The following is a 14,781-nucleotide window of genomic DNA, read 5'->3' as shown; positions in this document are numbered from 1 at the left end:
CAATTTTTGTAGAGTGCAGTCCGTAGTGATTGCTTACCTGAAAGGGCCCAAATAAACAGTATTATGCAGACTGTTTTGGCATTTGTGGCAGTCATTTATGGAAGAGCGATGAGATTTATTCTTGACCATTCCTCTGCTTAATGACAACATACACTATCTCACCGCAGGGGCTGCTATTCTGCAAAACTGTGGATTTCCAAAATATACTAATCCACTTTATTCTCCCGACAAGGCCACTTGTGACTTCCAACTTCTCCAACCTGAATGACTGCCTCAGTGGGGTTCTCTATGTAAATGGTGATTGGTCTGTGTTGGGAAAAGTTCTTTGTTCAAATGATAATATGAACTGTGTTGAATGACATTGACACACATTAAACGTATATATCTCTTGGCTGCGGTATAATTTAAGCTGGTTAACAATGTAGTCTATTCTGCTGATATTTTTGTTTTGCAAGGTAAGCAACATATGACGGTAGTTCACAAAAATTGTAACCCAATCAATGAACCACTGTGACAAAGTGAGCTTGAGATGGTTCCTTGAACATTTTTTCAGAATGGCTAAAATTTATTTATAATAGGACAGCAAGCTTCTTCAATTCTTTGAACAGATTACTATCCATATGCTGTAAGTTTAAGCAAAAAGAAAATGTGTTTCAAATAACATAATAAGTTGAACTGCAGCGCTTCAGACTAATGGACAGATGAGAGGGGGATTGCTGTATTTTAGCAATCTCTTAATGCTCAGAAGCTAACAACTTGCATAACTTGATAAAATATGGTGAGCTTCAGTGATTTTTTTTTTTGTAAAGGCAGTTCATTCTGACAAACTGCTCTGAATTTCTGAACTGCACGTAAGCTCATTTTATCACAGCACCACCCATGCTACCAAATACCACACATTTGCATGTGTAAATTAAATTAAATTAATACACTTCCACTCCTACTCAGTCAGAACAAGTCTGTGATTTGAGTTTGCTAGTAGTAATTCCTTTCTACTTTCTGTGCTACAGAGATTTCTTTTGCGTCAGGATGTTTAATTTTTTTTAGATACTCATGCATACTGTACATGTTGTACTGCTTTGGAAAGCTAAATTAACCTTGAAAATCGTACGTTATACTTTAATCTTTTTTTTTTTTTTTAAGATAAAGTTACCACACTTCTTTTTGAAACTCATGCTATTTTGTTTATTTTTCCATTTTGATAATTATGACACTGTAACAGAATTGTTGCCCTTTTAAGTTGAAGTCATTAACTAGCTGAAGGTCAATTTGAAAATACAGGGCGGCCCACGAAAAAGTGACCCCCCCTCCACCAAGACGACTGCATTACACGGTGAAGAGAAAAGTGATCAAATCTAGTACTCACATTTACAGAAGATGCTGAAAGTGATCTCCTTGTGCTTCAATGCATCTCCGTGCCCATTTCAACATGTTCATATATACTCTTTGCACTCGGTGGACGTGGGCCACCCTGTGTAAATGAAAATATAAACAATGCAAATATCGACAAATTTGTTAACCAGATTAAGTGATTATTTCAGTCCTAGTCTTGCTGCAAAGTACAATTACGGTTCAACTTCAGATTTTTGATAGATGGCTTCACATTCGTCTCAAGTATTCTCTGGTTGATTCATGTTTGATCGCAAGTTGGTCAGGCCCTGAAGCAGAAAAGCAGCTACAAACCATATTTGTATCGTCATGCTTAACAGTTGGTATGAGATTCTCCTGGCCAAAGGCAGTTTGGTTTTTGACCAACATTGTGTCTCTTGGCATTATGGGCAACCACCGCTACCCTTTGTTACATCTGTCCAGATCACTCTGTTCCAATTGTCCTGTCTGTCTGCCAAAATTTAGTCATGCATCAATATTCTTTTTTGAAAACATAGGCTTCTTCCTTCCTTGCCTTGCATGTAGAGAAAACGTGTGCAGTCCCTTTCAGATGATCGATTCATGCACAGTACTGAGGCAAGGCTTGCATGCAAATCCCTTGAGGTTATCCTTACACTTCTTTCGGATCACCCACAATGTCTTATAGTCAGCTCTTCAGCTGAACTTGTTGGGAGGACCAGTAGTTTAAAATGTTCTCTCACAGCAGAAGGATTCACTACAGATGTGCTGGAAATGGCATCGGCCATCTTCTGAGTGCCCCAGAGAGCTTCAGTGTGAATGGCACAGCGTGAATATGTGCATGAATGGGCACTAAGTATGATTAGCTGGTGCCGTTTCCCAGGGCTGGTTGGCTTTGCTCTCATTATACTGTGGGTTCTTGCCCAACAGGTCTTAATGTTATGCATGATGATCATGTTGACAATGATACAGTATGTATATCCCCTAAATATGCAAAATTATGTGTCAGTAAAGTATCCAACACAGAGCAGGATGATGAGAGAGACTATATGAAGAGGCACTCCTAAAATATTTAAATACCTGAATCGCAGAATTAAATTTTGAGAGAGAATTGACTTGGCTTGAATTTTGATTTCTGTGTAGTGACAAATTGGGCTTCATCCCTTATTGCAGCTTCGCCACCATCTTGCTTTCAAGAAGCTTCATGTTTAAACCAGTAGATATGTATTTTGGTAGATTTCTTTTGGTTTTATCATGGCATGAAAAATATTTTTCCTTATTAATCTTCAGGGTGTTAGCATTTTGATGACATTTAGGCCATTATCCTTCCTTAACTGTCACATTTGTTTCTGAGGTAAAGTCTCTTAATTTTGTGTGGCTTCCTTTATTCACATGGCGTTGTTTTAGTCTGGATTGTTCAGTATGGGCCAATCATCTGCCTGCTTTGTTACAGCCTTACAAGTGTGGTACATTCAAAGCCCACTACTACAAAGTGGTATCTGAGAGTTATGAAGTGCTGTAACATTGTTTGTACATGCAGACATCTTGGGAACATACATTGAAAAGAACCGGGCCTTTAACAACATACATTTAAGACAATGTTCTTCAAACACTGCTTTTGGAATAAAGGATCACGCCGTCCTTGCTTTTCCTTAGGCATTCATGTCAGTCTGAATGATGGAAACAAACTGGCCACTTTCTTTGCCCAGAAAACCTAATTAGCTGACATTTCTACATGCCGAGTTTTGCGATTTAATTTGTTACATGGCTGAAAAATGAATAGACACCCATGTGACGTGCTGTAGCCTCATCCAGGTTTGGTTTCTGCTATGCATTCATTGCTGCTGGTATAGGCCCTGGACCCTTGGAAACTTGAATTGGTTTTCAGGATATTAAATTAAACCAAACTGGCAGTTTCAAAAGTTGAAACTAAACTTAATCTATCAAGATAGCCACACATGTGCAAACCTACAACTGTACTTACAAGCTCCAAGAGAGAAAGAGTCTTCACCTCAGAGTAAGCACATGTTCAGCTTTTGCAAGCTTTGAAGGAGAAATGTCCACCAATTAAATTCAGGTAAGCAGACATCCTAAGGCCCCAATATGTGGACTGTTGTTCACTGAGCAGTCACACATTGAAGGTTGAAAATTATTACTGCAATCGAGTGCAGATACACATTATATTGTTTGACTGTTTTAAATACAATTTACACCCTGGCAGTTGAAGGCCTGAGGACTGAATCGGCACACTTCACGGTCTGCTGTTAAGACAGCTAAGGTGATGAGCCACAGAGCCTTAAGTTTGATACAGTACATGGACAGGAGCAGCATACACGCTAGAAGAGCTCTGTCATTAAGTAGCAAGGCATAAACCTGTGGGAGAGATTAAAAACCGTATGTTAGCCCAACGTAGAATGCTAGTAATACAGTAATCCCTCCTCCATCGCGGGGGTTGCGTTCCAGAGCCACCCGCGAAATAAGAAAATCCGCGAAGTAGAAACCATATGTTTATATGGTTATTTTTATATTGTCCTGCTTGGGTCACAGATTTGCGCAGAAACACAGGAGGTTGTAGAGAGACAGGAACGTTATTCAAACACTGCAAACAAACATTGGTCTCTTTTTCAAAAGTTTAAACTGTGCTCCATGACAAGACAGAGATGACAGTTCTGTCTCACAATTAAAAGAATGCAAACATATCTTCCTCTTCAAAGGAGTGCGCGTCAGGAGCAGATCATGTTACAGAGATAGAGAAAAGCAAACAAATCAATAGGGCTGTTTGGCTTTTAAGTATGCGAAGCACCGCTGGACAAAGCTGTTGAAGGCGGCAGCTCACACCCCCTCCGTCAGGAGCAGGGAGAGAGAGAGAGAGAGACAGAGAAAAACAAACAAGCAAAAATCAATATGTGCCCTTTGAGCTTTTAAGTATGTGAAGCACCGTGCAGCATGTCGTTTCAGGAAGCAGCTGCACAAAAGATAGCAACGTGAAGATAATCTTTCAGCATTTTTAGACGAGCGTCCGTATCGTCTAGGTGTGTGAACAGCCCCCCTGCTCAATCCCCCTACGTCAGGATCAGAGAAAGTCAGCGCAAGAGAGAGAGAGAAGTACGTTGGGTAGCTTCTCAGCCATCTGCCAATAGCGTCCCTTGTATGAAATCAACTGGGCAAACCAACTGAGGAAGCATGTACCAGAAATTAAAAGACCCATTGTCCGCAGAAATCCGCGAACCAGCAAAAAATCCGCGATATATATTTAAATATGCTTACATATAAAATCCGCGATGGTGTGAAGCCGCGAAAGGCGAAGCGCGATATAGCGAGGGATTACTGTATATGAACAGTGACTTTCATCAGTAGACCCTTGTTTAACATGAGTGTGCATGTTGAACTTTGTTGTTTTGTCATACTTAGTTTAACATATTTGTATGGACATTGTTTATGTGGGTAGTCTGGTGACACAGTGGGCAGTGATGCCATCTCATGGTTCCAGTACCTTATCCCATGCCTGACTGTTGTCCATGTCGTTTGCACATTTTCGTCCAAGTATGCCTTTTTTTTTTTTCTTCCGCATCTCAAATATGCAAGTCAGTTGGCAGTTTCAATTTAACCTACGAGAATGGGTGCAGTGCTCTGACTATTACTTTCTGAAATCAAGTCTAGGGTTGTTTCTTGCCCTGTGCCCAGTTCTCCCCACATGATCCTGAACTGAATTAAGGAGCCTAATGTTGTGTTGTTTATGTAATTGTGTGCAAAATTCTGTGTTTTGGATATTTGTTGCTCTAGTATAGCTGATTGTATTTTAATGCTACTATTGACTCAGAAAGATTCATCTGTTTTCAAAAAGACTTATTTCACTTGTAAATCATTACAGAACAATGCAGTAAATTGTAATTGGTTTAGGTGAGCATAAAGTTTATTATGTAATTTTACAAGTTCTCGATGTGACCTCCTCCAGCTGTATGGACAACATCAACGCGATAGTCAAATTCATCCCATACTCGATTGAGCAGGTCAGGCGTCACTGTACTTGCGGGTCTTTCAATGCGATTTCGGAGATCTTCCAGTGTTGTTGGGAGTGGTGGCACCTAAACAGAATCCTTAACGTACCCCCACAAAAAAAGTCACACGGCGTGAGATCTGGTGATCTTGGGGGCCAGAAGTGGAGTGCTAAATCGTGGGCTCCTTTAAGGCCAATCCAGCAATGAGGGAGCTCGTTGTCGAACTTCCCGGTGCCAACGAGGAGGCGCTTCAGCCTCCGGTCAGATAAACTCTACGACCCCCCTCATTCAATTGGTATGTGATTGGTTCTTAGGCGCCTCACAGTTGTAAAAATATGGCACTTTGAAATTGAATTAATCTTTTTGAATCGCCCTGTATTTTACTAATGTCTGAGTGCTCGTTGGACACCGTACCTTAGTTTTATAATCTTTATATCGGCATACAGTTTCCAATTTACTGGCTCACTTTCACCTTAGTGAATGTGGCAGTGACGTATCAGTGTAAACGCACACTCCATTTCTAATCTCTTTAATCTGATGGTCATTTTCCCCAGACCTTAATGGCTAAGGTCGACATAAGTTTGGTGCCAGTAGAGTTCATTTGAGCTTTGGTTTTTATTGTGTTTGCCATTTTTTCAGCACAGTTCTCAGCAAGGTTTTGTGTTTGTAAGAATACATTTTAATCAATTGTGCCTCCCAGACAGCAATGTAACATACACAGATTGTTGTTTTTTCTAAATTATTTTTCACAATGCCTTTGTTGGACCCTCTCACCATTTAAGCCAGAGTGAATATCTGGACAAAAGCCTTGACGTAGCTTTGAATGTTTCCTTTTCCTTTTTGTTTTTTCTGCTCACATATTTTAATGTGTTATGTTCTTTTTGCATTGCTTGTGCTGCCTTACTTTATTTTTCTCAAAATATTGACGCTGTGCATCTAATATACAGTGCCTGTAAAATATGTTTACCCCCTTAGAAGTTTTCACATTTCTACTCATATATACTGTATATATAAAATCATAAACCTAAAAGTGCAATGATTTTGTGCAGTGATTTTATGTGACGTTTTTTGTCACGCTTTAAATCGGGCTTATTTTAAAACCTACATATATATGTTTGGTATCATTCTTTTCAGAACTTAATTGAATTTAAATGTGATCTTGTTAGATTTTCAGATTCTTATTCCATTTGTAAATTATAAACTAAAAAATATCAAGAACTTGCGTCCTGCGGGACAAGAATTTGTGCCAAGAGATTTAACCACACCCGGGGCCGGAAATAAAAGACATGATGACAAAGACAGCTGCTGTACAGGCTTTTAAATGTTTGAAGTGCCATGCAAGATGCAGGCGGAGTGGTGGCTCTGAGGCTTGGAATTTGCACTGGCAATCGGAAGGTTGCCAGTTCGAATCCCGTAAATGCCAAAAGGGACTCTACTCTGTTGGGCCCTTAAGCAAGGCCCTTAACCTGCAATTGCTAAGCGCTTTGAGTAGTGAGAAAAGCGCTATATAAATGCAAAAAATTATTAAAAATTATTATAGATCATGTGGCACGGCAGCAGCAGCAAGCCAGCAGCTGATCGAGCAAAGAGGAGGTAAAAAGAAAGGTATTTGTTTCCCATTGTGTCACCGTTTAAGAGGGGGATTCGGAGGGGCGACCGCATCTCCTTCACAACATGAGCGACAGAGATGCAAAATGGCTGACGCATAGTGCAGGTTGGGGGGGGGTTGGTGAGTGAAGCGAGCAGGGGATAGTTTTTCTTATATAAGTTTGAATCGCAGTGTTTTTAATTTGGCTCTATCAACACTAATCAACAGATAATGACTATTTAATGTCAAAGTGAAAACATCTGTATAAAGTGGTCTAAATTAATCAGACCTATAAAACACAAAATAAGTGATCACATAAGTATTCACCCCTTCAAGTCAGTTCTTGGCAGATGGCAGCCATGATGGCCTTAGTCTGTTCTCCTAGGAGACTCTGTCTCTACCAGCTGTGCCATTTTTCCATTTCTCCTTTATAAAACTGTTCAAGCTCTGTCAGGCTGTATGGAGATGTGTGATTATGTGTAATATGTGTAAGTGAACAGCCTTTGTCAAGTGCAGCCGCAAATTCTCAGCTGTGTCGAGACCTGGACTCTGACTCGGCCACTTCAAGACATTCACATTTGTTTAGAATCCATTCCTGTGTGGCTTTATCTTTACGTTTGGCCTCATTGTCTTTGTTGTTTATAACAATTTTCTAAGATGGAGGTTTCTTGCAGACCTCATCAGGTTTTTCTCCAGGATTTCCTCCGTACGTTGCTGCATTCATTTTACCCTCACAAGCCATCCATGGCCTGCTGCAGAGAAGCATCTCCATAGCCTGATGCTGCCACAACCATGATAGGTGGGGTTGGTCTGTTTTTGATCATGTGCAGTGTTCAAACGTGGCATCTATATTACTAAACCACAGTTTTAATATATGCACGGACGCACCGATACGCATGCGCAGCGGCACCCCAGAGTCAGTAGGTGGCGCCCAACCCACAGTCAAACGCAGTGGCCTCCCAGAGTCAGTAGTATGTATGTGCCAGCAGTCTGTGTGGCATGTTTGAATCACATAACGGTAATTCAGTAACAGAGAAACAAAAACGAGACCGCATGGATACAAACAATAAACGGAGGCACCTACCACTCGCTTCACAAACACCACAAGCGATGAAGTCACGGCTCCAAAACGAAACACCAAGTAACGGAAATACAAAAACGAGCCCATATGGATAAACAAAATGAACGAAGGCGCCTACAACGCGCCTCTGAAACAGCGGACGCAAAGGAGTCACGGCTCCAACAACACAGAGCTCAAAGGCGCCTACAACGCGTTTCTGAAACACTACATGCAAGAGAGGCACAGATCCAAAACGAATAATCCACTGTGCCACCAGTCAGTGTGTGTAAGTTGGAGTATGCTTCCTAACAGTAAACGACTTCTACCTAACGACACAGCCACAGAACAACAAAGACGAGACCGCATGGATAAAAACAATACACGGAGGCTCCTACGACACGCTTCAGACACACCAGAAGCAAAGACATCACAGCTCTACAATGAAAGAGCTCAACTAAATACAAACACAAGCCCGTATGGCTACGACCTGTAAACGAGCCCGTATGGATAAAAAGAACGAACGAAGGTGCCCACACAAAGAAACCGCTTTAGTACAAATATGTTTATTTCATTAAATGAAAACTTTACCATGGCTACGACCTGTAAACTAAACCTGAGGTAAAGCATGCACGTCAGGTTGTACAGCCGCCTGAACGCGACCGCCCACACCACCGCATATACCACCTTTGTTTAGTAATGTAGCCCTCCATGCCCGGATCCGCCGCCATGGCCACTTCAGCATGCGAATCCACCGCCGTCAGCAAACAACTTCTCGCTGACGACACAGCCGTAGAAAAACAAAAACGAGACTGCATGGCTAAAAACAATAACCGAAGGCGCCTGCAACGCGCTTCTGAAACACCAGAACCAGATGAGTCACAGCTCCAAAAACAAACCGCTTTAGTACAAATACGTTTATTTAATTAAATGAACTTTCCCAGGACGCACCCACCCTCCATGATATTTCATCCCTCCAAGTATCGGAGGGAACAGAAAGTGATTGCCATTCTTGGATTTGCGATTCTTTCGAGAATCGCAGGCTTGCTGGTTTATGTCTGATGGCCACAAAGCTCAATTTTGGTCTCCGAACACAACTTCCTTCCAGCTGATTTCAGAGTCTCCCATGTGGCTTCAATAGATATGCCCTGTGTGTTTTTTCCCTTTGCCATTCTTACCTAAAGCTACAACTGGTGAAGCACCCTGGCACAGCCTTCCCAATGCCCCCCACTGTAGCTTGTACCTTTTCAGGTCTCTTTGTGGCCTCCCTCACTAGAATTCTTAGTTTTCTGTGGACGACCTACTCCAGCAGATTTACAGCTGTGCCGTACTCTTTCCATTTCTTAATGATTGATTTAACTAAATTAATGGACATTTTCTTGTCTCCTTCTCCTTACTTGTGTTTCATGAAGTTGCTTGTTGTGTTCTTTTGTCTTCATTGTGTTGATTAGTTCACCATGCTGACTCCCAACAAGTTGGCACTTCCAAATTCGGGTGAATTCAGATTATGATCAACTGAAACCGCAGATAGGTGATCTTCATCTTCGTCGTCTTCTTCTTCCGGCTGCTCCCGTTAGGGGTTGCCACAGCGGATCATCTGTCTCTATTTGAACTAATTCTTTGAGCTGCACCAGTGATGATTTAGGGATGAACACTTACGCCATATGTGTTTTATGTTTGTAATTAATTTACAACCCTTTGCGGAGATCTGTTTTCACTTTGACGTTCTTTTTCTGTTGATCAATGGCCAAAAGGCCAAATAAAATCTTCTGTGAATAAGTTTTAGTCTGTCTGTGGCTGATACTGTCTGATTTTAAATTCTGGCCAAGCTCACGGATTGTGTTCTGTAATTTTGTTTTTTGTTGCCTTTGCAGGACGAGAGCAGTTTCATGGCCTGGGATCTATGTACTGTCGAGGTGCTGCTGCAGTCGTCCTGACATATGATGTCACTAACTGGCAAAGTTTTGCCGAGCTGGAGGACAGATTCTTGGCGCTGACGGACACTGCAAGCGCAGACTGCATTTTTGCAATTGTGGGAAATAAAGCAGACCTGACTGATGAGTGCGCTTCTGTACCACACCCTGAAGCAGAGAGAGATGCATGTCCATGTCCCAGTCCGGTCAGCACTACCAAGTCACACAAACAAGTTGTCAAAGAAGACGCAGTGGCTCTGTACAAGCGGATTCTGAAGTATAAAATGCTGGAAGAGAAACAGTGTCAAGCGGCCGAGGCAATGTGCTTTGAGACCAGTGCCAAAAGCGGCTACAATGTCGACCTGCTCTTTGAAACACTCTTTGATATGGTGGTTCCAGGGATCTTGAGAAAGCGGGCTGAAGGCCTGTCCCAGACAGTTGATTTAATGGAGTGTAAAGGGACGGGGCCCAAGTCCAGCTGTTGCTACTGATGTGTCAGCAAAAGGTGTCACACCAGCATTAGAAACATGATATGCGGAAATTGCAAGTTGATCTTCCTCAAAATGCAATGAGTAGTGTCCTGCAGCCATTGGCAAACGTAGTTAACTTTTGGCTGAAAGAGCTGCTGACTAAAAACTGCACCTCAGCCTGTGGAGTTAAAGAGGAAGCAAGAAAGGGAAGCAGCACTTATACTAGTGTGGACATCCATAGAGGGTGTTAGAGGCACTTACAGGAGTTCAGATATTTTTTTTTTTTGTTTGGTTACCTGGGCTTCAGCTACACTTCTCCTATCTCGCTGCCTCCAGTCACTTTATTAATAGTGTGAAAATGATCTTGTGAAATAAAATCAGAAGCCAAAGGTACTTGTAGTATTTCATTCCTTCTTCTTTAGCCTCCTGTACAGTTGTGCACCACTTAGGTCAGGCAGTCCAGCACCCAGTAGTCTGTAGCTTCTGCATTGAGTTAACGGAGATATGAAGTGAACAGCTTCTGTAAAGACCATATATGGAAAGTTACCAATTTTCTGCAGGGCTGGTTTATTTAAGAATTTGAATTCTCAGAATTTTCCCTTTTAAAACAAAAGCAGGAGTCTCCAGATGAGCACACACGGCTTCCTTTTAGAAATGCATCCTGCACAGGGAGTTGCTCTCTGTTTGTAAAGGTAAGCTTTTAAAATAAATAAGGTAAGTGTTGGGGTCCCTGTGCCATACCCTTTAGTCCAGTGTTTCGCAGTCCAGGGGACCCACTGTGGCTGCTGGTTTTTATTCCAACCAGATTGTGATCAGCTGAACACCTGATAGCATTGAGCTCATTTAATTAGCTGCTATTATTTTTCTTCTACATTCAGAAAAGCACAGAAACATGATTTTTACATTTATAAGACGTTTAGAAATATTTCTGCCTTTGCTAGAGATTGAAATGCTTAACTCTCTTTTGTTGATTTCATTCTATGTTGCCCTTTCTTTGTGCATTTTTCCCCCCTTCGTTGTATCTTATTAATGACAATTAAAAACAAGCAGAGCAGACACGCTGGCAAACAACATGGAATAAGCAAAGGCTGCAAGTACTTTAGCATCGGAGCCACTAATTAGTAAATAACAGATTAATTAAACAATTACAACACCTAGAAAAGTAGAATGAAAATCGAGTTGAAAATATTGTTAAAAAATACATTATTCCCATATAACTGCTTGGTACATTTTTATATATATATATAAACTAGCCATGTGCGCCCAACTACGTTGCGCGTGTTAAAGTTGTCTGTGAAGGGCTCCCTGTTTAAACGTGGCTGCCAGTCGTGAACTGGGCCCTTTGTCGTACAGCATTATGATTTTTTATAAGGGAAACAAAATTACAAAACAAAACCCTTGGACATTGATTCGATAGGAACGGCCTACTCGGAATCACTGTCCGAATAGTAATTATGTGGTGGTGGAGGAGCATTTCTGCTTCTCTCCATTCACAGTCCGTCTCGTATTCACGACGCTGTCGTTTCCTCTCATGATCTCTTCTCAACCTTTCTTCAATCTCGCAGGTTGCTTTGTGGCAATCCAAAGAGTAAGGAAGAACCAATGCTTCTTTCTTGAACTCCAAACGCCGACTGATGGAAAATCACAGAAGTGTGTCCGACTTATATACTCTGATTGCCGACTCTAAGAAGTGGGTGAACATTTGATTTGGACGTGCTGCCAACGACGGTCGATAGAAACACAAAAAACCACAGTCTCGACAACGAAGCAGGTGTCGACGCCAGGGGGGTATTTTTTGTACGTGGATTACTCGCTTAGCCAGATGTAATTGTTGATGATTTGGCCTGATCCTGGATCTGTCGGTTTTTTGAAACTCTTGCTGGAAGTGTTGTCATAGCAACACGTCCTAATCCTCAAACCTGCTCGGAGCAGGTTTGTTCTACGTAAACAAGGAGTAGTTTACACACGTAATCCGTGACGGTGCATGGATGTCATCCAGTCATGGCTTCGCCGTTCATGAATGAGCGACCAATTGATATTGGTGCACAAATTATACGAAGAGAATTTCATATAGAGAGGGTTTTGCGCGATCAGCAAGATCCTTTATTGCTCCCGGAGGAAATTCTGTACGAAAGATACCGCTTTAGCCGAGGGGGAATATTGAACCTCAAAGATTTATTAGCTCCGTATATTCGTAGTCAAACTCGGCGAAGTCGGGCTCTCACAACCACACAGACAGTATGCATTGCTTTGAGGTTTCTTGCAAGCAGCACTTTTTTATATACTGTAGGCGATGCGGAACATCTATCGAAATCTATCTTTGTCTGCGTGTGCAGACCAAAGAGGCGTTTCATGCCATTGCAGGTATTCCATAAAGAATCTCATAATCAGCCTAACATTCTCATTACCCAGGGTTTCCAAATGTGATTGGGGCACATGGGACTGATCACAGTGGAGTCTGATCAAACATTATTTGGAAAATGTACCACACCTCCTGATAAATAATCAGACACAGTGTCTTCATCAAATATTTGACCTTTGTCAATATCTCGTTGGTCAGACACAAGTTCTAGGGATATGACATTCCCTGCAACTGACCCAACAAAAAAAAGGGCTATATGGAACATACCTATGGTACACATCGATGACAAATATATGCAATGACCATCCTTTACCTGAAATGAAGTGACCACTGCATCCTGCCACTAGTTCTGAGAAGGAGCTTCCCCCTTGAATGCCCTCAGAAACAGGGCGATGGGCATTTTGCTGGAGAGCCAACTCTTCTGCAGGGGTTAGGTCTGGACTGCGTGGACCTCCACCTGTTTTTTGCTTGTCTGCCTTCTTATTAGCTTTAAAATTAATGTTCTTTACATTATATATGACTAGCAAAATACCCGCGCTTTGCAGCGGAGAAGTAGTGTGTTAAAGAGGTTATGTAAACATATATATACATATACATATCTACATATACACATATCTACATATACATATATATATATATATATATATATATATATATATATATATATATATATACACATATACACATCCACATATACATACATATACAAATTTACATATCTACATATATATATATATATATATATATATATATATATATATATATATATATATACTCACTCACTCACTCACTCACTCATCACTAATTCTCCAACTTCCCGTGTAGGTGGAAGGCTGAAATTTGGCAGGCTCATTCCTCACAGCTTACTTACAAAAGTTAGGCAGGTTTCATTTCGAAATTCAAAGCGTAATGGTCATAACTGGAACATATTTTTTGTCCATACACTGTAATGGAGGAGGCGGAGTCACGTATCGCGTCATCACGCCTCCTACGTAATCACGTGAACTAAAAACAAGGAAGAGATTTACAGCACGAGTCACACGCGGGAACGAAGGTAAATGACGTTAATTTTTGACTGTCTTTTAATACTGTGTAAGCATACATATTAACACATGTGCAATTAAACGTGTGCATTTACGGGGTGATTTCTCAGGCTTAAAAGCTCACCTTTTATCAAACGCGGGAACAAAGGTAACTGACGTTGTTCACTGTCTTTTAATACTGTGTAACCATACATATTAACACATGTCCAATTAAACGTGTGCATTTACGGGCTGATTTCTCAGGCTTAAAAGCTCGCCTTTTACTAAAAAGGTAAATGCAAAACTATTTTCAATCAGTTTATTGAAACGCTCCCGTTAAGGATTGCAATAACATATTCGCGAGATAAAAGAACGAAGTAGGGGGAAATGGAGGAAGAGCCACGAACAGCTAAGAGCAAAAAATTAATTAAACAATTGAGAACGGAGCGAGTTAAGCATACAAGCATGTTCATAAGGGAAAGAAAGCACGGTGTAAAACGTAAGTTTAAATTAAGTTTATAGAAACGCTCCCGCTGCGGATTGCAATAACATATTCGCGAGATAAAAGTTTAATGAGAACACACGAGGTATAAACGAACCACACACCGTGGCGCAACGTTAGGGGCAATAGTTTCAACCATTCTATGATCTGCTTCTCGCAACTGAAAGACGGCACATGGCGGATGTTAGCCGACTTGCTGACTGCAACGTTAGGGGCTTCAACTATGGCGCCGACGCCACATCTCAGTGCCAACACTTTGCAGACTGTACTTAAAAGACACGCCCTCCTCACTGGACAGTTAAAAACACCAATCAAACTAACGATGACATCAAGTATTACCCAATCAAAAGTAGGAAAGGAGGCATCTTCATAAAATGCGTGTGGGATGATTTGCATGAGACGCTGCTTTAAAAAAAAAATGATAAAAAAAATACGGGATAAATCCCGTCCAGTATTGATTCAAAACGGGACGTGCAATTTCATTCTCAAACGCGGCACGATTACGTATTTTAAAGGACGGGT

General features: G+C 41.2%; 1 protein-coding gene across 1 annotated transcript in view; it reads left to right on the top strand.

Annotated features, from left to right (window-relative positions):
• rab20 (RAB20, member RAS oncogene family) overlaps window positions 1-10,766 on the top strand; it is a 33,383-nt gene extending 22,617 nt beyond the window's left edge. The window contains exon 2 of the mRNA XM_028799204.2: window positions 9,865-10,766. Coding sequence (XP_028655037.1) covers window positions 9,865-10,394 — 530 coding nt within the window. The 3' untranslated portion in view covers window positions 10,395-10,766. The remainder of the gene's footprint in view (window positions 1-9,864) is intronic.
• Window positions 10,767-14,781: the final 4,015 nt, after the last annotated feature.

The sequence above is a fragment of the Erpetoichthys calabaricus genome, chromosome 4 (genome assembly GCF_900747795.2).
Source record: "Erpetoichthys calabaricus chromosome 4, fErpCal1.3, whole genome shotgun sequence".
NCBI classification, from domain to species: Eukaryota; Metazoa; Chordata; class Cladistia; order Polypteriformes; family Polypteridae; genus Erpetoichthys; species Erpetoichthys calabaricus.
The sequence above is the reverse complement of the archived record's forward strand: the minus strand, read 5'-3'. Positions and strand labels throughout refer to the sequence as shown.